This window comes from Drosophila suzukii, chromosome 3 (genome assembly GCF_043229965.1).
Source record: "Drosophila suzukii chromosome 3, CBGP_Dsuzu_IsoJpt1.0, whole genome shotgun sequence".
NCBI classification, from domain to species: domain Eukaryota; kingdom Metazoa; phylum Arthropoda; class Insecta; order Diptera; family Drosophilidae; genus Drosophila; species Drosophila suzukii.
The window spans coordinates 86,259,503-86,280,218 of record NC_092082.1 but is presented as its reverse complement, the minus strand read 5'-3'; the positions used below and the strand labels follow the sequence as shown (position 1 = coordinate 86,280,218).

The 20,716-nt window shown below is 38.9% G+C and overlaps 4 protein-coding genes and 1 long non-coding RNA gene across 5 annotated transcripts; all 5 read right to left on the bottom strand.

The window, feature by feature from the left end:
• Positions 1–309: 309 nt before the first annotated feature.
• On the bottom strand, positions 310–774 carry LOC108007581 (uncharacterized). The gene is made up of 2 exons (XM_017071273.4): positions 711–774; positions 310–638 (listed from the first exon to the last, which is right to left on the bottom strand). Exons 1-2 carry the CDS (start codon positions 757–759, stop codon positions 421–423), a joined length of 267 nt encoding a protein of 88 aa, XP_016926762.2. The 5' UTR covers positions 760–774; the 3' UTR covers positions 310–420.
• A 151-nt stretch (positions 775–925) lies between these two features.
• LOC108007556 (uncharacterized) lies at positions 926–4,942 on the bottom strand. Its single transcript, XM_036818718.3, has 3 exons — positions 4,535–4,942; positions 1,879–2,151; positions 926–1,672 (listed from the first exon to the last, which is right to left on the bottom strand). Exons 1-3 carry the CDS (start codon positions 4,547–4,549, stop codon positions 1,082–1,084), a joined length of 879 nt encoding a protein of 292 aa, XP_036674613.3. The 5' UTR covers positions 4,550–4,942; the 3' UTR covers positions 926–1,081.
• Positions 4,943–5,276: 334 nt separating this feature from the next.
• LOC139352952 (uncharacterized) lies at positions 5,277–5,905 on the bottom strand. Its single transcript, XR_011604017.1, has 2 exons — positions 5,764–5,905; positions 5,277–5,696 (listed from the first exon to the last, which is right to left on the bottom strand). It is a non-coding gene; the product is annotated as an uncharacterized lncRNA (long non-coding RNA).
• A 742-nt stretch (positions 5,906–6,647) lies between these two features.
• Positions 6,648–7,242, bottom strand: Obp99b (Odorant-binding protein 99b). Its single transcript, XM_017080383.4, has one exon. It carries the CDS (start codon positions 7,194–7,196, stop codon positions 6,732–6,734), a length of 465 nt encoding a protein of 154 aa, XP_016935872.4. The 5' UTR covers positions 7,197–7,242; the 3' UTR covers positions 6,648–6,731.
• A 686-nt stretch (positions 7,243–7,928) lies between these two features.
• On the bottom strand, positions 7,929–8,417 carry Obp99d (Odorant-binding protein 99d). Its single transcript, XM_017080377.4, has one exon. It carries the CDS (start codon positions 8,392–8,394, stop codon positions 7,978–7,980), a length of 417 nt encoding a protein of 138 aa, XP_016935866.3. The 5' UTR covers positions 8,395–8,417; the 3' UTR covers positions 7,929–7,977.
• Between the last annotated feature and the right edge of the window lie 12,299 nt (positions 8,418–20,716).

Below are 20,716 nucleotides of genomic sequence, written 5' to 3'. Positions count from 1 at the left end.
AACTTGTTTTAAAAACCCCTTTTCGTGATAACAGTCATAAATACCGTTATATTTAAATTTAAATAATGCGTTCCTAACTATTGGTTTACTGTGAATTTCGCAAAGGTTTAACTATTTGTTTGTCAACTGCTTGAAGTCTTTTTATTTTATCTAATCAATTCCGTATAATTAAAATGTAATTTCCCGTGGAAAAGCGCAGGTTGTAAAGCTCGCTGGTAAGTGGAAACTTAAATTCGGTGAAAATTAAACCTAAATTATCTGCAAAGTCCACTTATATATATTGTATTCTTCACATAAGAAATCTTTGAAATCTTTTTATTTCGATTGTAGTGTCCTCTTACATTGCTAGAATTTTTATGTTGCGCTGATTAATAAATGATTTAATTGAAACTTTTATTTTGATTTTGTGGTATATCTTGTTTACTTGTGCACGACATTTTCGACCTCTCCATTGCCGTAATAATCGTAGTCCACATTGGCGGTGGAGGAGGCCAAACTGGGATGACCGGTGGTGGTGACGATATTGATTGAGGACCCAGTGGGTGCCTCAGGAACCACGGTGGTTGTCTTTCGCCAGCGCAAACTATAGCGACTGCGAATGAATGGTGGCTTGGTTACCACAATTGGATTGCCCAGGGCTGTAATATATGTAGGTAATATTATTTACTGGAAATTTATAAGCCTTCTTATAAATCTAAAAGCTTACTTACCCAGCCCAAAAAGGCAAAAGCAAACGATCAACAGCAGAGTCAGCTTCATTATGTGTTCCTCATTCAATGCAGACTGTAACTTTTTACACCGACTTCGAATCTTATATAGTCCCCTTTAAGCGAAGATAAACAAATCCCAATTCCCCGATGAAAGCGAAATCATCCCGTAGTTCCCTCAAGGGAACTGATCACCCCTCCAAGTTCATTCACCGCAGTGGCGATTTTATATTATTTATTCGTTATCTCTGAATGAACTCTTACTTTAGCTTACGGGTTAAGCGACATTGTACAATCGAATCATATTATGCCTAAGCGAAATGGTAATAAATACGTGTATGGAATCTGTGCAACCGGAATTATGCGGCTGGCATTCAGTTTTCCGGTTCGGGTTCCGCAGGTCGCGGACGTTTGGGTCCGGAAGGTATTGGCGGAGGTGGAACATCCGGAACCGCACTGTTTTTGCTCTCCGATCCGTTGCGAATGTCCTCGAAAGTGGGCTGCGCGGGTTCCAGATTATCCAGTGGTAGTGGCTGTATTTGTGGAGGACTCTGGGGAGGATTGAGGGCCTGAGGCTGTTCCTCCTCCTGTCGAGGAGAAGTTGCAGGTGGTGTGGCCCCGCGAATGGGGTAGCCCTGGCTTGGGTAGTAGTCGTAAGGCGGCAAATAGTTCTGCCTTATATAACCCGCTTGGTCGTAGATCACTGGGTACTGGCTATACGGATAAGGAGGCAGGTGCATGGGTTGTCCCCTAAACTGGGAGGGCAGGGGGATGAGTACGGGCGGCAGTCCTTGCTGGTTGAGTGGCAGTGGGGCTTGCTCCTTGGGCATCTCCTGCGGCTCCACGGATCCTGGAGGCGACTCTGGCTGGGGCTGCTGCTCCACGGGAGATTCCACCGGCTGTTGGGGCTCATATTGAGCAAAACCACTTGGATACTGGGCAGGAGCTGGCAGGGGGTATGGGAGCTGAAAGGTATAATGAATTACCATTAAACCATTTGGAATTTAAATTTAAATCAAATAATATTGAATATTGTTGTTAAAAATAAGCGTTTGCAAATATATGATGGTAAATTGCATACTGCACACTTTGATTAGTATTTTTGAATCATATAGATAATATTATTATATAAATATTATTTAATAAATATTATAACTATACATAGACTCACCCTTTCATTGGGCGTTAGGCCAGGGACAATCGGCTGACCGAACCGCACAATCGGAGGACTGTAGAAGCCATAGGGATTGTAGGGTCCAAAGGGGGCGTATCCAGGCTCATGAATAGTGGGCTGGATGACCGGATAGGCCCGGCTGGAAGTCAGATTGTCATCGGTGGTGATGAGGGCATTGTAGACCTTCGGCTTTTTCCTCAATCGGCGGGCTGCTTCCGAAGAACCCGTCCACAAGATTAGTCCCAGTAGAACAAGAATCAGAAGTGTGTGCTACCGGGAATAGAAATCCAAATAAGTGGGTATATCTTGAAGTACTATAAGTATGTATTTCCATTGACAGCTGTCCCTGGTACTTTGTCACTACTCCGCTAGAAATCAATGAAAAACCATAATCTGTTTAATTGATCGCCATATCGACAATCAATCAATGAATTGTTTAGACTACGCACAATTGTGTTTGTGTTTGACGGAAGTTGGCGAGCTGGAGCTGGAGCTACTCTACAGGGAAGCTTGTTAGCAATGGCTCCGAAGAAACCACGACTTTCAAATACCACCACTGCAGTCGGCGAAACAATCAACACATGTCAGCCTTTGTTGCGAATTCTCTACACTTCATTAGTTATGAATTGAAATGTAGATTGTTCCTTTAATTGGATTACGGAGAAGCCGATCGAACCGGACGGGGGCACCAAGCTCACACTAAAGAAAAATCTTTTAAGAACTAAGTTCTTTGTAATAATAATTCAGATCTAAACAATTTATAGTTCTAATTTTTTATGTTCCACCATAGTCTGATGACTAAATTACAAGTCCTAACTAATAAAACAAAGTGGTTATCAGTTCAAATATAATCCTGAGTAAGTTGAGAACTAGTTTTCTGGTACATTTATATAAAAATCAATATATAATGTTCCATTTTTCTTTGAGTTCTAATACATTTTTATTCTATATAGGTATAGGAACTAATCTCCCAGTGCTTGGGCTCAGATGGAGCTGCGGCAAAAGGCCTTTTCCTCAGAGAGATGGAGTCTAGGTCCGGTTAGACGAGTTGCCCATTGACGTGGCTTTGGTACTGGAGCATGGAAATGCACTGGAGCGATCTGCGGAACTGTGACCGCGTTTCTGATCTTGATCCCCGATCACCCGATCCCCGGGGGCTGCACTCTAATTGCCGCTCTCGGATTACCCAGACACTTAAGACGGGCTGGGCCGCCCTCTTTGACTGACTTACTGACTGACTGGCAATTTGCCTTGCTTTCCAAGCATTTCACTTTGACTTTCCTCGGCGGGCTCACCCACTCTCGATCGCCATGATCTTGCTTTCGAGGGAGCAATTTTCGACGCTTTTCCTTTTCTCTTCTAGCTGTGATTTCGTTTTCGATTTCATCGGCATCTGGCAACAGTGAAATTAAACGTATCGAATTGGAGTGAATTGAGCCGAATCAGCAGACAATAATCGTTGATCAAGTGCACTCCACTTCAAGAAATTGGGCCACCTCGAGTGCCATTGTAATGGCCGCATTAAAAGTGATAGTTTAAAATGGTTCAATGGATCACTCGCACTCTTGGCTTGGCCATGGGTGTTTCCATAGGCTGGCTTTCCGAGAAATCGGGGTGGGTGGTCACTCAAAGGTGTCAATGGAATTCGGCTTGGAAAGGGGATTGACCTGCAGTGTTTCTCAAAAACGCACTCGATCATTTTGTACTCAAACTAATTTATGACATCTTAAGTTGTTAAGCGTGTTTGAAGATCATTTTTAGTGGGCTGGTTTTATTATTGCTTTGTTCAGACCTTTAAATAATTGTGGCATTATCATATACCTATTCTGTTTGCCTTAACTAACAGATTACAAATCTAAAGTTCCTGGGACTGACCCCTCGATCTTTGTAAAGATTTGTAATTGCTTTATTATTGTTATTTGTATTTTAATTGCTGTAGTTCAGTTGGGCTAGTGCAACTTATAAATACTATGTAACTTACACAGATAAGAAAGAAAATCACGTAAATAAAGTAACAATAATTACAAATACCACTATTTAAATAGACCCCTATTGATTAACTACCCGGTTAACTTATTACATCTATGTATGTAATCTATTATATATTAAATAAAACAACTAATCGAATTTTTTATGGTTGTGAATTATTGTTGTAATAAAATAAAACTAACAATAATCTCTTTTCAACATTTCCTTGAAGAAACGTTTCCTTCCCCAATCTATAAGCTCCATGAAGTAGCTTCCTCTACTTGGTAAAAATAATTGCAAGGTATTTATAGCTGCACTTCTGAATCTTACTATATTTTCGCTTTATTCTTAGAGTAACGATTCCAGCCAGCAAAGTTCTGGCCCCGACCCACTCTTCGTCCCATTCGCTTGGGTTTTAGTGGCCTGCATTGCCAGTTTGGCTCGTTGGAGGCTGACTCAGCCGCTGTTCGAGTTGGAATCATGGCTAAGACCAGTTCAAAGGCAATAGATGGCAGTGGCCTAACCTTAAACCTGAGTCTTGAATCTTAAACTGAATCTAATTGTGAGTCTGGCGAACGAAAGTGAAAGTTCCACGAAAAGGGTGGGCTCTGATTGATCCCATCATTTGATATATCTTTATTTCAATTCATCAATTAATTGATAACTTAAGACAGACACCGCTTACCTTTTCCATTTGCATATTGACCGTGTGTATTTTTGTTTTCCCTTTTTATATTTCCTTGGATTTCGTATGCAGGTGATGGCACTTTGTGTCAGGAAGCTCCAGAAAACCCACAAAAATATGGCATAAATTGTCTGATTTGCACTTGCTCCGTGCGATTGTCTTTAAAAATGCACAATTTGTTTAGCGACTGGCCGACACGTAATGACTTTGAAAACAAGTTGCTGCAAATGATATTGTGTATGGAGATATGGAAATGCAGTGCACTCTGGAGAACACGGATCGGATCACGATTTGAGTTGACTCTATGCGGAGACTGCCGACGATCGACTGACTCTTTTTGCGGCTGCGCACGCGCGTTTCTTGGCTTTCTGCTGCTTTTCTGGGGACTTTAAGCGAACGCTGGGCGCGCTCCACGGGCAACCTTTTATACCTTCGGTGGTTGTGGAGCCAGTGGTTATAGTGGGTATAGCTATAGAGGTTATAATGGCCATAGTGGTGGCAATGAAAAGCTGGCCAAAAGGCTTGCGAATAAACATCTGTGGTGGCTTTGGGGTTTTTATGGGCGTACTACAGACAGACAGGAACTTCTTGGAGTTGGCCTAGTTTCATTCAGCCTTGCTTTGGTATAATATCTTTTTTATAGACTACTCAAATTACAAAAATTGATATCTATTATAGTACTCCTCACTCCTTACTCACCTACAATTAAATCATTTAAAATTGTTGTTACATTTAAAATGCTAAGTCAAAACTAATTATTAAATGCTTGCTTGTTATAATCATAGATCAAAGTATACAAGATTTTTATCTTTTCTGATTAAATCTTTCCTGGATCCACATATTTTTTAGAGGCGTTGCATTACATTTTTTAGTGTGCACAAAAATGGTTTATAATTTAATCTAATAGCTACATCTAAGCTAAGCTAAGTTAATTCAACTTTTAATGCAATTATTTTCCTAGGGTACTCCCTCTTCGAATGAGATGAAATAGACCCACAATCCAAACAAATCCAAATGCTTTCCCATTGGAGGAGGCATTTTCATTGGCTTCGACTTAATTGCTCGGCGGCATTAAATGAATGCAATAAACCGGGCGAAAGTGTAGAATAGAGGCGTAGTGAAAAACACAACTGGGCTAGGAATTTGTTCAGCTCTCGACACTCTGGAAATGCAATTGTCAGCTTCGGTCAAAACAAGTCTTTATTCTCGGCCATAACAAATGGGCTTACCTGGTTTCACTTTCGTTGCGAAGCCAGGTTCAGAACGGCTGTGAATTTTGCTACATGGCGGCGGCTTTAGTCAATCCTAACTAGCTGTCAAGCCCTCAGCTCTTTGTTGTTAACCAGATTGCTTATTTATGCTTAGATACTGGGAGAAAAATAAAAATGAATTAAATCTTAAAGATACAAAAACTTACTTAAAGTGGTTTAATAACCTAAATATATACATTTTTAATTATTGATAATTATAAAAAACAATTTTTATGATTTTTAAAAATATATGGATTGAAAGTTATATTTTTCCTAGTGTACCTCCCTATCTGCTGCATGATAGTTTGTTTTTATTTGCCGCAGTCACGTTCACTGTCAGAGGTGATAAGAGTGATCCGATCCGGTCCCCACCCACACTCTGCAACTTATGAAGTTTTCTTAGTGTTGCGGGGTCAATCCAAAAACTTGAAGATCTGATGGGGCTGTTTGATAGACCATTGCGGTGGGCGGAATCTCCTGCCTCTTGAATTTCGGCTAAACTTTCGCTTTCCCTTTTTCTGTTTTGATTGGCATAATGACTCTACGAACTCTGGTGACCCAGTAGAGCTTTTATAAGATGTTTGGTTTTCAAATGAGTTATGATAGCAAGTAGATTTATTTATTAAACAAAGATCTTGCAATAAGCTACTGTATTGTATTTTTTGAAATTTTGAATTGTATTTAATTGGTCTACAAAACCATTATAGACTTTTTTTTCAAAACCATGAAAATTATACGTATATATATCGTAATCTACATAACTGATTTAAATATAAGGGTTTCCCCATTTTTTTCGTACATCAAGGGTTGTTTGTTCATCCACCATTTAAGTTATCCAACTAACCTAATAAATAACTATACAATTTGGTCTTTTTGTATTTTTATTAATTGTTTTATTAATGTCTTGAACTGCAAGGATGCGATCAGATGGGTCTGGATGGGTATTTTCAGACCTTGACACTGTGCTGGACCAACTGGAGATTGGCGTTCATGAAGCACATGCCGGCGTGGTAGGCCTTTGCGCAGGAGTTGCCCTCCTTGGAGTGGGTTTCGGCGCAGTTGGCGATCTTCTGGTGCGTCTCATCCGAGTGATTAACCTCAGCTCCAGCTCCGGCCAGCTGAACATGGATCTTGTGGACATCGAAGCCGTGCTCCGCATCGTAGAAACCGAACTTCTGGAAGACGCACTCCAGATAGCAGTGGGTCACCGCGTCATCGGGATACTGCCACTTCTTGTACTTCTCCACGAGCTCCTCGCTGGCGTGGACCTTCTCGGCACAGTAGGAGCGGTAGGTAACCAGGTCGTCGTGGGTCTTCACCACATAGGATTCGTGGTGGTGGTGGTGGTGATCGTGATCGTGTTCGGCGAGGGCCAAGGTCAGACCCAAAAGGAAAACTACGAGGACCTTCATGGCGATGTCTTTTTACTCTGTCACAAATGCAACTACATTTTGTGCTCAGCTCAGCAACTGTATTTATAGCCGAAGCCTGATTCTGGGCAATCGAGATGGAACTAACCTGCTATTGAACCGATTTACGATTAATGACTGGCCCAACGATTACTCTTATCAAAGGGCAAAGGTCGCCAGGCAACGACAGATAGCTGCAGGTGACAGATTCCAGATGCTTGATTCCGTCGTCAACGAGACTGATTCACGGCTTATCACAAAATGTGACATGATTTTCGGCAAATTCCAAATGTTTTAAACTTTTCAAATTGATTTCTGTCTTAGCACTGGCGCCACCTGTCTGTAGGCGGCGAAAACAATTCGTTCAGGTTTATAGCTGTCAGCTTTAGACAGTGAGAACTAAAATCTCCCCACCTCTACTTGTCAACGGATGGCGCCAGTGTATCGTGAACCAAATTGTTTTTAATTTTATTTCAATAGGCAACCTAATTTAGTTACCCCCAGCCCCAAACTAACATGTTTGTTATACAAAATCTTTAAATAATTTTATATTTTCCGAAAAGGTTTCCCCCGAATCAAAACATAACTAGTTATGAGTGTTAAAATACACGTATTATAGTTCTTAGCGTTGGATTGTACTTGGTTTTTCTGGTATGACTAACTTACTTTATTTGTAAGGTATAATACATTTTTTTATGTTCAGGGAACTTGATACTAATTGTTGTTATAATAATTATACAAAATTTCCAATCTTAATTTTATGCTAAAACAGACTTATTGCTTTTTAATGTTGTTGAATTTCCTTTTGGGTCATGAAATCCTTGACCCAATGACCAAACTGGCCGGAAGTGGCGCACCTGTAGGCCTGAAGAGCCCAGTCATCCAATTGTGTTACCTTCCGCTCCTTCCGGTTGCAGTAGTCCACCACCAGCATCAGTTCCTCCATTTGGTTGTGCCCAGCGAAGATCTTCGCTATCCGCTTGGCATTGTAGCCACTTTCATCTGTCCAAAGTCCCAGTCTTTTGACCAAACACCTCAAGGTGGCTGCATCTTCTTCTTGACTTTCTTGGCGACAGATTTCCAAGTCCTCGTACACTTGTTCCGACGTTGGTAACTTCCAAACTGAAAATGCATCCGTTTTTGAAGCTATTATAATGAGCAGACAGCTCCAGCAGATAATGTCCAGACTTAAGTGATTCATTGCGTATTCGACAGCTTTAAGTTTCTAAATGGAGCCTGGTCTGATAGACACAGCTCTTTTATAGAACAATCCGTCGGAGAAAACCAGTTCTAGAAGCGACATTGGCATTAACCTAGAATTCATGGAAAATGGGTCTGCCGGCCGGTGTAATTATTGTCAACGCGGGATCATCTGTTGCTGACGTAATCAGAGTCTTCAAAAAAAACTACATAAAATGTTCCACTCTATACATCTGTACTGGGATGCGAACCCAAGTTCATATTGGGCAATTAAGATCAAGAGTCACGTTTCATATTTAATGCGTTTAATGACAGGTGTTTTTCCTCTTGTTTTTAGTGGCGGGTATACAACAATGAGAGGTAAAAGAAATTGACACACCTCAATAACACAATATTTAAAAATTTGTATTTAAAAACTACACAGAGAGAATTATTCAAGTAATTTGGACTCAAATTGAGTATTTTTGTACTCAAAAATTCAGCATGAACAAAAATTCTCACACTGAGTGCAAAATACTCACTTTCAGTACAAATTTCTCAAAAAATCTGTACTTAAATTGAGTACATTTGTGCTCTTTTTTGAACATTTTTCCTCAACATGAGTACAAACTGCACTCATTTTAAGAAATAATTTAGCTTGAATTTTAGAAACGAGTATCCCCTTTTCTCATACTGAGAAATTTCCAGCGCTCAAAATGAGAAACAAGTTCTTGATAGTGTTCTTCTAAATTCTCAAATGAAGAACTTTTGCACTTAAACCCGGGTCCACCCATTTCCAGAAAAATAGGTAAAATATTTTTTTTATATTTTATTTTGTAATACAGTTACTTATATATGTATATACATGTTCCATGTTCTAGGCTATGGTATTTTTTCCCTTAGCTGTCTGGTCTAGCGAAGAGCAAAGAGGCTGAAAAAGAAAACGTTATTGTTAGCAAATATTGTAAATATATAGCATATGTATATTAGGGTGTCCCTTATATGGCAAAAAAAAATTTTTTTTCGAATTTTGTAATGCATACCCCCTGTATCTTTTATAAATGTAAAACCTTACTCAAATATGAAATTTGATCTTTCTAGCATGATTGCAACCCGTGCCGACCGAGCTTCAAATTTGATCAAAAAATGTTTTTTGTCCTATTATTCCAATCTTCTATAAAATTAATCAAAATGAAATTAATGAAGTGAATAAAATGGAAAATGAATTTATTGTAATATTTATATTTATTTAAACACATAAAATAATAACAATCAGGCAGGGTAACTTCTATTTAGTGTGGTTTTTTTACAGTCCGGATATAAATGTCTATGTTCGTTGACACAGCGCAACAGGTATTGTTTTTGTTCTTCTTCCGTCGTGATAAGTCCTTGAAAATCTTGCATTAATTTGACAGCCCTCTCAGCAGTGTCATTTACAACCTTCAACCGACTTATCCTACTTTTAGCTTTCAGAAAAGCAGCATTATCATCCCAAGAAGATATATCTTCCTGAAGAAAACTGTCGTCAATCTGCAGTCGAGTTAGAAATTGTTTGCTCTTCTCCGATACAAAATCATCCAGCGTTTTATCTTAAACAAAAAACAGGTTAATTAACAAAAAGAATTACAACGTAAAGTATATAAAAAACAGACACAAAAAATAATTTTAGCTTACCAAACAACGTTTGGGACATTTCTTCCTTTGATGGAATATAGCGTTTGCCAACATCTGACCTCTTGTCCCTGTCTAAGTTTTCAATCATTTTCATTTTGGTTTGGTTATCAACCTCATTATCAAACAGTGATAAAATGACTGTCTCTTCACACAAGTACCATAGGTGGTGGCTGAACTTGCTTAAAGCAGCTTTTGAAACTGTTGTGTCAACTTTTTCGTACTCTTTTAATGCCTTCAAGAAGTACAAATCTTAGTTAGGTGCTTTAATCGCCACTGTGCATTCAAGCCAAGGCTTTACATACAATGTGACGATAAATAGGCAAACATCTTGTAGGGCCCTTTTGTCTTTTACAATCATTCTGACTTGAGATTGCAGCAAACATATTTTTAAAGAGTAAATCGCTCTTGCCATCCACCGTGCCTGATGCATAGCTCCAGGGGGCCTGATTTTTATTTTCTTGTTTGTATCTCCTCCCAGAAACACTACGCAAAGTTCAACTAATTCACGATAATCGTCTCTTATGAAAGATTTTTCCAGTTCTGCTTTATAAAACATTATCAAAGATGTAATATTTGTCTCAGCAACATATTCTTTAACGAAATCAAGGCATAGTTCAATTTTATTTGAATCGATGTTTTTCCAATTGTCTCTGAACTTCTTAAAGAGCGGAATATCTGCGCTGTTAGTAATGTGCTTTATCTTGGTTTCGAAGACAGTTTTTAAGACCAACTCATAAACATGATGACGACAAGCGAACAATAACAATTCTCTTTCTAAAGTGTGTTCTAAAAGAGCGCAAGCTCCATTGTAACGTCCAGTATTCGAAGATGTGGTGTCGCAGCACATTATTTGTACCTTGTTATTAAGATCCCAGTCACAAAGGGCGGTTGAGACGGCTTTTGATTGATGTTTACCAGAAGAACTCTCCAGTTTTGGTACTGCAAGAAGCTGTTCTTTGTCGTCAAATGAAACTATAATTGGCAAGCGTTCTTCTTTTGAAACTCGCACATTCAGCCCTGGTAATAGTTTTCCATCCCAATGGACTGTGACTACATCAGGAACATTGTTCTGAAAATCAGTTTTTATTGCTTCTGCCCTAGATTTTCTCATCTGAGTACGAATTCGCTGAATCGAGGATTTATTAATTGGGAAATCATCACTGCTCAGACCAAGCGCTTCTACAACCGCATGAAGAATGTAAACGGAGTCTCTAATGCTCAACTGACAACGGTCTAAAGCTGCGACAAGTTTAGGTGTTATCAGTTTCTTTCTACCTCTTTTCGAACTTGTTTTAGAGCCGAGAACCACTGGCAAGCTGATTTCAGAATACAAAATCTGTTCCCCGTCCGAATCTTCGGAATGTTCCAAGTTTTGTGTAGTAGAAGTAGATGCAACAGCCAATAATTCCATTGTCTTAATTTTCTTTCCTCATCGTCTAATCGTCTCTGTCTAACTCTTTCTTCTTTCTCCGTCAATTTTTTGTCTACACCAGCTAAATATCCTGGTCGACCTGGTTCTCTTTGTTTATTCAAAAATAGTTTGTCTTCCTCTATTTTTATTATTTTCAAGGCATCAGCATGTGCAATATCAAATAAGTTATCAAGGCTTATTTTAAAATTCTTTTCTCGGTCCTTAAAAGTGGCTAGAGTTTTTTTACAATTTTTTTGCAGCTCTCTCCAAGCATGGTATAAATCAATAAGTTTCTTCACGCAATTGGGCAATGCCCTTGTGGGAATTCTCGCTTTTTCCCAAAATATTAAACACTCCCTAGTCACAAGATTTGCACTTTCACTGAGAGTTAGCTTGACTTGCCGAATATTATAAAATAAAACGGAGAGAACCTGGCGATTTGATGGTAACTTTGCACCAGTGATTTGATGACTAGGTAGCCCGATAAGAAAAATATTTTCTTTATCACTACGTAATGTCACTGACATCTTTACTCAACAAACAATAGTGCACCAATAACACCAAAACTTACGAATGAAATAACGAATGAAGCGTAGTCCATAGTCGCAGCGCTGTAACCGCACCAACTTGTACGGACAAGCTTAAATTGCAAGTCGGCACGTGTTCTCTTGCATGCAACGGGCTAGTATTTTTTTCTAGAACATATTGAGTTATTAGGAACGTTTTAAGAAGGTATGCGTAAAAATATATCAAACATGAAAAATAAGGGACACCCTAATGTATATACATAAGCATGAAACAATAAAATTAGAATGTTATTAGATGTACATTTAAAAAGCATTTAACAAATTATATGTGTGTTTGTATGTACAATGTACGTAGAAACTAACAAAACTAGACTGCTTCACGCCACTTACAATCACACATACATACATATTAATGTACATGCTTTGACAATATTTTTGCAGTGTTTGTTTATTTTATTATTATTTAGAACATTATAAATACAGTTTAAATTAAAAAACTTACCCTCGAGGTACGGAAGGGTCGCACATAGTATGTCCAATTCACTGAAATAGTTTTTCACCTTTGTGTCTTGCGCACGTCTTCACTTTGCTAAATCACACGGCAAATGACAGTCACACAAATGCGGCGCGCACCACTTTACACACCCATTAGTGAGAGAGAGACAACCACATACGCAACGAACTTAAGGCCGCTCTTGTCTCGTCTCGTTCGCAGTACGAAATTCTCTAGAAATTCTTATGAGAATTCGCTACTCATTTTTGAGTTTATCGGTTACTAATAATGAGAATATTAATTCTCAAGTTGGAAATTGAAGAACACATTTCCTCAAACTTAGAATTTTGCGATCAATTCAAGTCCTTTTACTTAAAATGAGTGAAGCTTTTCTCAACATTAGTTTTTTCCACAAATTTTGTACTTAAATTGAGTACATCCTCAAATTGAGAATACAAATACTCAATTTCAGAACGTCATAATTTTCTCTGTGTAGAGATGCTTAAATCATTTTCTTGCTCTATTTAGGGAATATTAGAAAACTTGTGTAATCAGCTAGGAAAAATGTTGTACAGAAAAAGACTATCTTCTTTATCTTAGAGACTTGTTAACTCAAGGGATATTGGATATAGATGTGAGATGCTTATGAAACTAAAAATATCCCTAAGTTTATAATAGCTTACATGATGAAGAGAGAACCTTTTAATTCCCCCAGTTCTCAATCCACAATGCAATCGGTTAAACTGCAACTGCAATTATAAGTGCGCGGCTGACTGCACCGGGCGACAATTTCCCAGGACCCGCCCACTCTCCAAACGATTGAAGGACGATTGCTGAACATTCCAATCACACGTGAATTCCCTTTTATGGACGTGTGTTTTTTCCACCTTTCCTTTGACTGCGCCACTGGGCTTTGTTTCAAGTGGTGGGAAATCGGGGATCGGAAATCGAAGGGCCTTCGACTTTCTCCGCCGACTGTGACTACTTCATTAAACAACTCGCAGTGGCGTTTTCACGCTGCACTAACCTTTCCGCACCACTCAACCCGTGCCCATGTCAGCCGCATTTGACAAAGCTAATTTCGCACCGAAAGCCAGACCTCTCTGGGAACCCAATCCCCCGGTCCCAGTACCGCCCATATTCCATATTTCATATTCCATATTCCGCATCCCAGACCTCAGCCAGCCAAACGCCAAACAAACACTTGACACGACCTATTCAATTATTTCTCAATTAAATGTCGTGTAAAGAAGTCGTCATCGAGTCGGATTCGTCATTGAGCGAAGGAAAAACCATCAACCAGCTAACGGAGAGAAACTTAAATATTGCCTATCAGTTATAGCATTTTGTAGGGTGAAAAATTAGTAACAAAAGATATTTTTTAAACTTTATTTGGCTCTTTAAACTTTATTAAGTTACATTTTCTATTCCTACTTTCTTAAAAAGGTAAACAATTTAAGCCTTTAAAAAATATGTTAAATATCTCTGATTTAAGAATATTAAAACTTTATAGTTATTATCATTTAATAATATTGTATACCTTTTTGCCTTACTTTTAATATATTTTTCCAAGTGCACCCATAAACACTTGGCACATTTGCCTGATCCACAAAAGGGGGCGTGGCATTGCACGAGTGTCGACATAGTCAAAGGTAAGGTAAATTCAATTTGGTTTTTCATTTCCATTTAGCTTTGCTGGTGCCGAGATTGCGTTAGTTTGCCAGGCAGAATTAAGTACTTAGTTTCAAAGAGTTTCCAAGAATCAAAAAAGAGTGAATTCAAATAAATGGATGTGGTAAAACTGAATACCTTTGAATTTCCGGTGATTGTTTTCTGGATTGAAAAGGATTGTTAGGAAGGTAAAGGTACTAGAATGATATAGGAAATACTTAAAGCTGATTTGACTGTGAACTAAACTAAAATTAAATACTTCAAATTGAATTTTATAAACTGACAATGCAATGAACAATAATGAAATAAATTAATATATTTTCTAATTTCATTTTGGTATAGATATATATTTAAATATTACTAATTCTAAAATTTCCATTATTCTAAGCTTTTTGAAACAAGTTTACCTTTAAGGCTTCTATAAATAGGTTGCATATTCCGCCCTCTACGTTTTTTCCTTATCCTTTATTTTAACATACTTCAGTATCCATTCAAATGAGGTCCACTGACCATAAAAACACTCAACGCTCTACATTGCAAAATGCTTTTCGGGTTTAATGGTCTGCGACTTGTTTCTTTTGACTGTGCATTGTTTCTCCACTGGGCTTCCCTTACTCCTCCACATTTCCCACTTCAGGACTGCCCCGATCTCAACTGTTTCCATTGAATGCAGCCACCAGTTCACCTGACCACCACCCACTTTTCCATATCGCCGGGGAAATGGTCAGTCGCCCATTCAGGCTGCTCTAATTGCAACTTTGAAACTCAATTGGGTAGACACAAGGCCACAAGGGGGCGGCCACTTCTCGACCATAAGCCACCAATTAAATATAAATGTTTGCGCTTTTCTGAACTGCGTCCTTTTCTGATTTTTTTGTTGAATATGTAGTATGTTTTTGCAGTTAACAATTTGCACATGGCCAGCTGAAGGTCAGTTGAGTTCCATGGCTCGCCTGATGAAAGGCGCTTCACAGGACACGTGCTTTTTGTTTAAGCCAGGCCTTTCCTTTTTTATATCCCCTCCAAGGACCTGCTAACGATGGACTTTTCTTTCTCTCATTCAAGGCCTGCATTTTAGTGCCGACTTGCATCTGGAGTCGGAGAAATGCGACAGTAAAAACTTTTAACTCTGGGGAAAATGGGGGAGGCATGGTCCTCGGGTAGGCGACACATTGAGCCAAAAGTTTTCCCAGCTCGCTCGAAAGTTTTCCGCCCACAAAGTTCTGCGCAAAGCGGACGAGAAAAATGCTAGAAAATTGGAATACTTTCAAAAGTTTCAAACTGAATGCAAAGGCATCTTTCAGTTCGCTGAGAAGGACGGGGGAAGCGGGGTGTTTGGCAATTTTTCCAACTTAATTAATAATTAATTAGTGAATCTTCTGAAAGCCAAACAAGTGGCTGATGACTGGAGGAAAAAGGAAAATTTTTATATAAAATAAATTCATGTTAAAACCTCGCATAAAAGGCCATGGCAATGCAGAGTGGCGATTGGGAGGGAGTGCACTGAAAAAAATTGTCTAATAAAAATCAAGGGATAAGCGATAACTATGCGAAAAAAGGGTGAAAATATTTTTTACTTCATGAATAAAATTTCACTTTAATTTATTAAATTAGGTAATTAGGTAATTAAAATGAAGATTATAAGCCGAATTTTAAAAACAAAATTTTAATTAATGTTTTAGTTTAAGAAACTTCTAATAGGAATCTCCAAGCATTCTTTTTCTAAGTTATTTAATCTAATAACTATAACTACAAATTAATTAGTAAGCCTTTTGAAAATGGTAATCTAAACTTAAGTCAAATGGAGAGTAATAACATTTTTAAGGGGTACATTTAAACCGTCTTTAAATACACATGAATAAAATTTTTTTAAAATTGGGTAGGATTTTTCTGGCAGTGTGTCGGGTAAGCTGGCCACGGACTGAGCTGGAGGTCAGCGCGTGCGGTGGCCTTTGTTGGCCGCACTCCGCGCATTAGCGGCTAAATTACTGGCCAGTCCGCTGAGTGTGCTCGTCCACTGGTCGAGATGGGCCAGGATGTGGGATGGAGGATGGAGGATATGGGACGGAGTATGGAGGACGGTGGCAATGTGGTAATTGGAATTAATTCAGCATTAAGCTGCATTTTCTTTGGCCAACTCTCCGTGATCGTGGGCGGGGACATGACCACCAGCGGCAGTCGTGGACGCTCTCCATTATGAAGTACCAACATTTTGTATAATTTTTTTCTATTCCTTGTCCCGTTTTAATTCAATCGCCTGGGTTGTTAATTAATTGCGCTTAGTTGCCGCAAATGGCAGTTGGCAAATAACCCGGTCCTGGTCCTGTTCCTGATCCTGGGTGGGCGTGGCCGGTAGTTAGCGGCCAGTATTTTCAGCTTAGAGTCATTAGCGGGCGAGCAATTAGCAGAACTTGGCAGCGAAATGCAATTCCGGGAATATCTTTCCAAGAATGCAGCCCTTTGCCCAAGAACTTCGCATTTTATCTCGTCTCTAGCACTTTTAATTACTTTTAATCAAAAATATTATGTGCAAATAAGCAGCTGCTTCTAAACATATGATTAAACTATTTTATTTACTATATTCTTTACATTGTGTAAGTAAATCTTATGTAAAGTTACGTTTTAGTTCTTGAAACATTTAAAGGAAAATCAATATCAAACAATCTTAGAGAAGAGTTATTCCAGCATAAAAGTCCAATTACTTCCTAATCACATATCAATTATCCACCCGCATAATAGACTTTTCAATGTCTGCATTTCAAATCAAAGGCAACAATTGCAGTCAGAAGCAAACACACTTATGTGATTGCAATATACATACATATATTCAAAGACCTACGTGGCGTATGCGCAATGTAAGTGGCAAATCGGAGGCAAGTGGCGGTGCTTTTGGAAAGGCCGAGTGAGATAGCTACAATTTGTCTGCAACTTATTGATATTTTTCACACTGAGAAGGTAGGCAATGGTATTTCATTTCCAAATTCAAAAGATTCTTATAACATTTTTTTTATCCAAATTTCTTTATAATATTTTGGAGCCAACAGTGCTTGAAAAAATAAAAGCATTTACTAGTTTTAATAATTTTATTAGGTTTTAGTATCCATGGAATATAAGTATACTGGATTGTTTTTCTCAACACCATTTTTTCCCAACCAAACCAATATAAAATATCATTTAATAGTTAATAAATCAACTGGAAAGTTGCTATATTTTAATTTTATTTCTCACTCCCCCACTGTCTGCCTTCTTGTAACAGTTTGATCTGTTTTGCTTGTACGCCATGCCACGCCCCCTTCCGCCAGTAATAATCGCCACCCCCTTTTGCACTGATTAACCCAAGTGGGAGTGTAAAATCCTTTTGTTTTTCAACTGACAATCGCCAGTTTTCCTCCTGCCTGCAGAGTGTGTCTTCCATTGTCCCAGATATATTGTAGATAGTCATTGTGCTATTTTCCGCTTGATTACGGCCAAAGGATTTTTGGCACACACGTACTCACACCCACCGAAAACCACCACACCACCACCACCACCACCACCACCCGCAATTTGGCATTGTTCCCTGGCATTTGACCGCGGGTTTGGCACTCGCAGATCCACAATGCTATTAATCCCACCGCCTGCTCCACCTCGGCACCTTGGCAACCATTAAGTGGATACGCTTAATATCCATTGTTGGATAGCGTTGATATAAGCACGCCACCCCAAGCCCCCAACCTTTGACCTCCGTTGGTCCTGTGTAATTTTATTCATAAACTCAACTAGAACACATTGCAGGCTTTGGCTAAGTCCAGGATTTTGTGTGGTGTTCGAGATAGTGAGGATGGGTGCACTGGTAAAAAATTAGAGATGGTATAATATTTTAAACTATATTACAAACTAAAGTTTAAAATATCTTAAGTAAAAGAACAACATAAAAATATTCCTTTGATGATATATAGATAAAATGTTATTGGATATTATATTTTCCTTAAATTGACGGACTGATTTGCATTGTAGGATACAGAAGGGGCTAGGATCTAAAAAGAATTGAACTGTACTAATGTAGTAATATTAATCGTTTTAATTACCTGAAATTAATTCTAGCCTAATTCTATTTATTTTTTTGGCTTAGTGCATTGGGGAATGAGTGGATGTTTTGTTTTCCCGGCCTTATTTGCTGCTGGCAGTTGGCAAGGCACCAAAAAACACGCAGCAGGCGGCTGGCTGGTTTGGCTTTTGTGTCAATGAATACAATAACCAAATTAAATAACCAAGGTGATGCACCCAGGCCCATAAATCTGCTGCCTGCAGGCACGACGATTCCTTTTCGAAGGGGTTAAAGTACGGAGTAGGAGCTGCAATTAGCGTACTCAACAACAACTAATGATACTTATCTGCGGATCATAACTCAACAATGGCCTGGGAAAAAAATCGTATCTATTCTCTGGAGTCCATCGTTTTGATATCCAATTTGTTTATTTGCGTTTATCCCGGCAGAAAATCAAAATAAACGCTGCGGGGACATTTCCACACATGTTCGCATGTCCCTGTTCAAATGGCAAACAAATAATGATATCAACTGGCGGGGTCTCAAGTGCAACCTTCCCACACAAAGATGAAATAAAAAGGAGATCCCTGTGTATCCTTTAGATACATTTCTCCATGCAGTGGAACCTTTTTTCCACTCGACTGAATCGCCTGCGAAATGAAAAACCACTCGAGTTCCTCCTGCTAGTTCTTCGCCCCCGCTCATATTTTTATTTGCTTGTTTACCTTGCTGATTTCTTTTACAATAAAAAGAAGGGAAAACTCCCATGTTTTTGAGCAAATTGCGAGCAATTTAACTGCAATTAAATTGCAATTTTACCACACACACAGCGTCTGCGGCCGAGATTCCTCACAAAGGCGTCAGTTTTCCTCGCCAGTTTTTCCTGAAGAGCCGGCCTCCATTGTGCCACCTTTGTGTGGCCATGGCTAAAAGGAAATAACACTGGAAACCTTTTGCATTTGCAGATTTTACAATTATTTTCGCACTAAAAAGCGAAAGAGGCGCCACGCCCCCTTCCCCCTTTTTTTGCCCGCCTCTTGACTTTCCTGTTATTTCAGATTTCTTTGTGCGCGGCGCATAAACAAAATGGCCGCCTTCTTATCTGGCCCATTGTGCAGCGCCCCTCCCTCTCCCACCCTCCCATGGCGAACACTGTGCAGCGGCGCGTGCTTTATAAATTGTATTTAAAAGATATAGCAAAAGCCAAACAATCGCTTTGAGCGAATGCCACAAATAATTGCTGGCCTTGCTCCGCCGCGGCCTTTTGTCTCGATTCTCGGGGGCAGAAAGGATCCCGGGGTCCAGAGAGGTCCTGCGGAATCGGCAACGGCAGCTGCCACTTGAGCTAGGTGCTCTAATCGCGATTTAACCAATACGCAAAGTTTACCACATCAAGACATCTTAAAACTAAGCTGTAACCATTAAGTGTTCGAGGGTCCAATTTTTAAACACTCATGATCGTTTTATCCTTATTTCCAATGGTTTTCAGTATCAGACCCAAAACTGCACTTCTATATTCCATAACTTCAGTTATTGGATGCCGATGTGGTCGAGGGATATTTCTATGAGTTTGTAGTAAAATTCTCTAATAATCTAAATTAAAGTTGTTATTCTTATCGATTATCAAAATTTTAACACCTTTTCATGTTCGGGTTTTCCGTATTTTCAATGAATTTCAGTATCAGACCCCAAAACTGACCTTCTAGATTCCATAACTTCAGTTATTGGATGCCGATTTTGACGTGGGGTACCTCCATGAGTTTGTAGTGAAATTCTCATATAATCTACATTTAAGTTGTTCTTTAATTCAAGAGTCCAAATTTTAACCCATTTTCATGTTCAGTTTTTGCGTATATTCAATGGATTTTAGTATCAGGCCCCAAAACTGACCTTCTAGATTCCATAACTTCAGTTATTGGATGCCGATTTTGACGTGGGATACCTTTATGAGTTTGTAGTGAAATTCTCTTATAATCTGCATTTAAGTTGTTCTTTAAATCGAGAGTCCAAATTTTAACCCATTTTCATGTTCAGTTTTTCCGTATATTCAATGGATTTTAGTATCAGGCCCCAAAACTGACCTTCTAGATTCCATAACTTCAGTTATTGGATAACGATTTAGTCGTGGGATACCTCTATGAGTTTGTAGTGAAATTCTCTTAAATTCTACATTTAAGTTGTTCCTTAAATCGAGAGTCCAAATTTTAACCCATTTTCATGTTCAGATTTTCCGTATTTCCAATGGATTTCAGTATCGGACCCCAAAACTGACCTTCTGGATTCCATAACTTCAGTTATTGGATGCCGATTTTGACGTGGCATACCTCTATGAGTTTGTAGTGAAATTCTCTTTTAATCTACATTTAAGTTATTCTTTAAATCGAGAGTCCAAATTTTAACCCATTTCATGTTCAGTTTTTCCGTATTTTCAACGGATTTCAGTATCAGGCCCCAAAACTGACCTTCTAGGTTCCATAACTTCAGTTATTGGATGCCGATTTTGACGTGGGATACCTCTATGAGTTTGTAGTGAAATTCTCT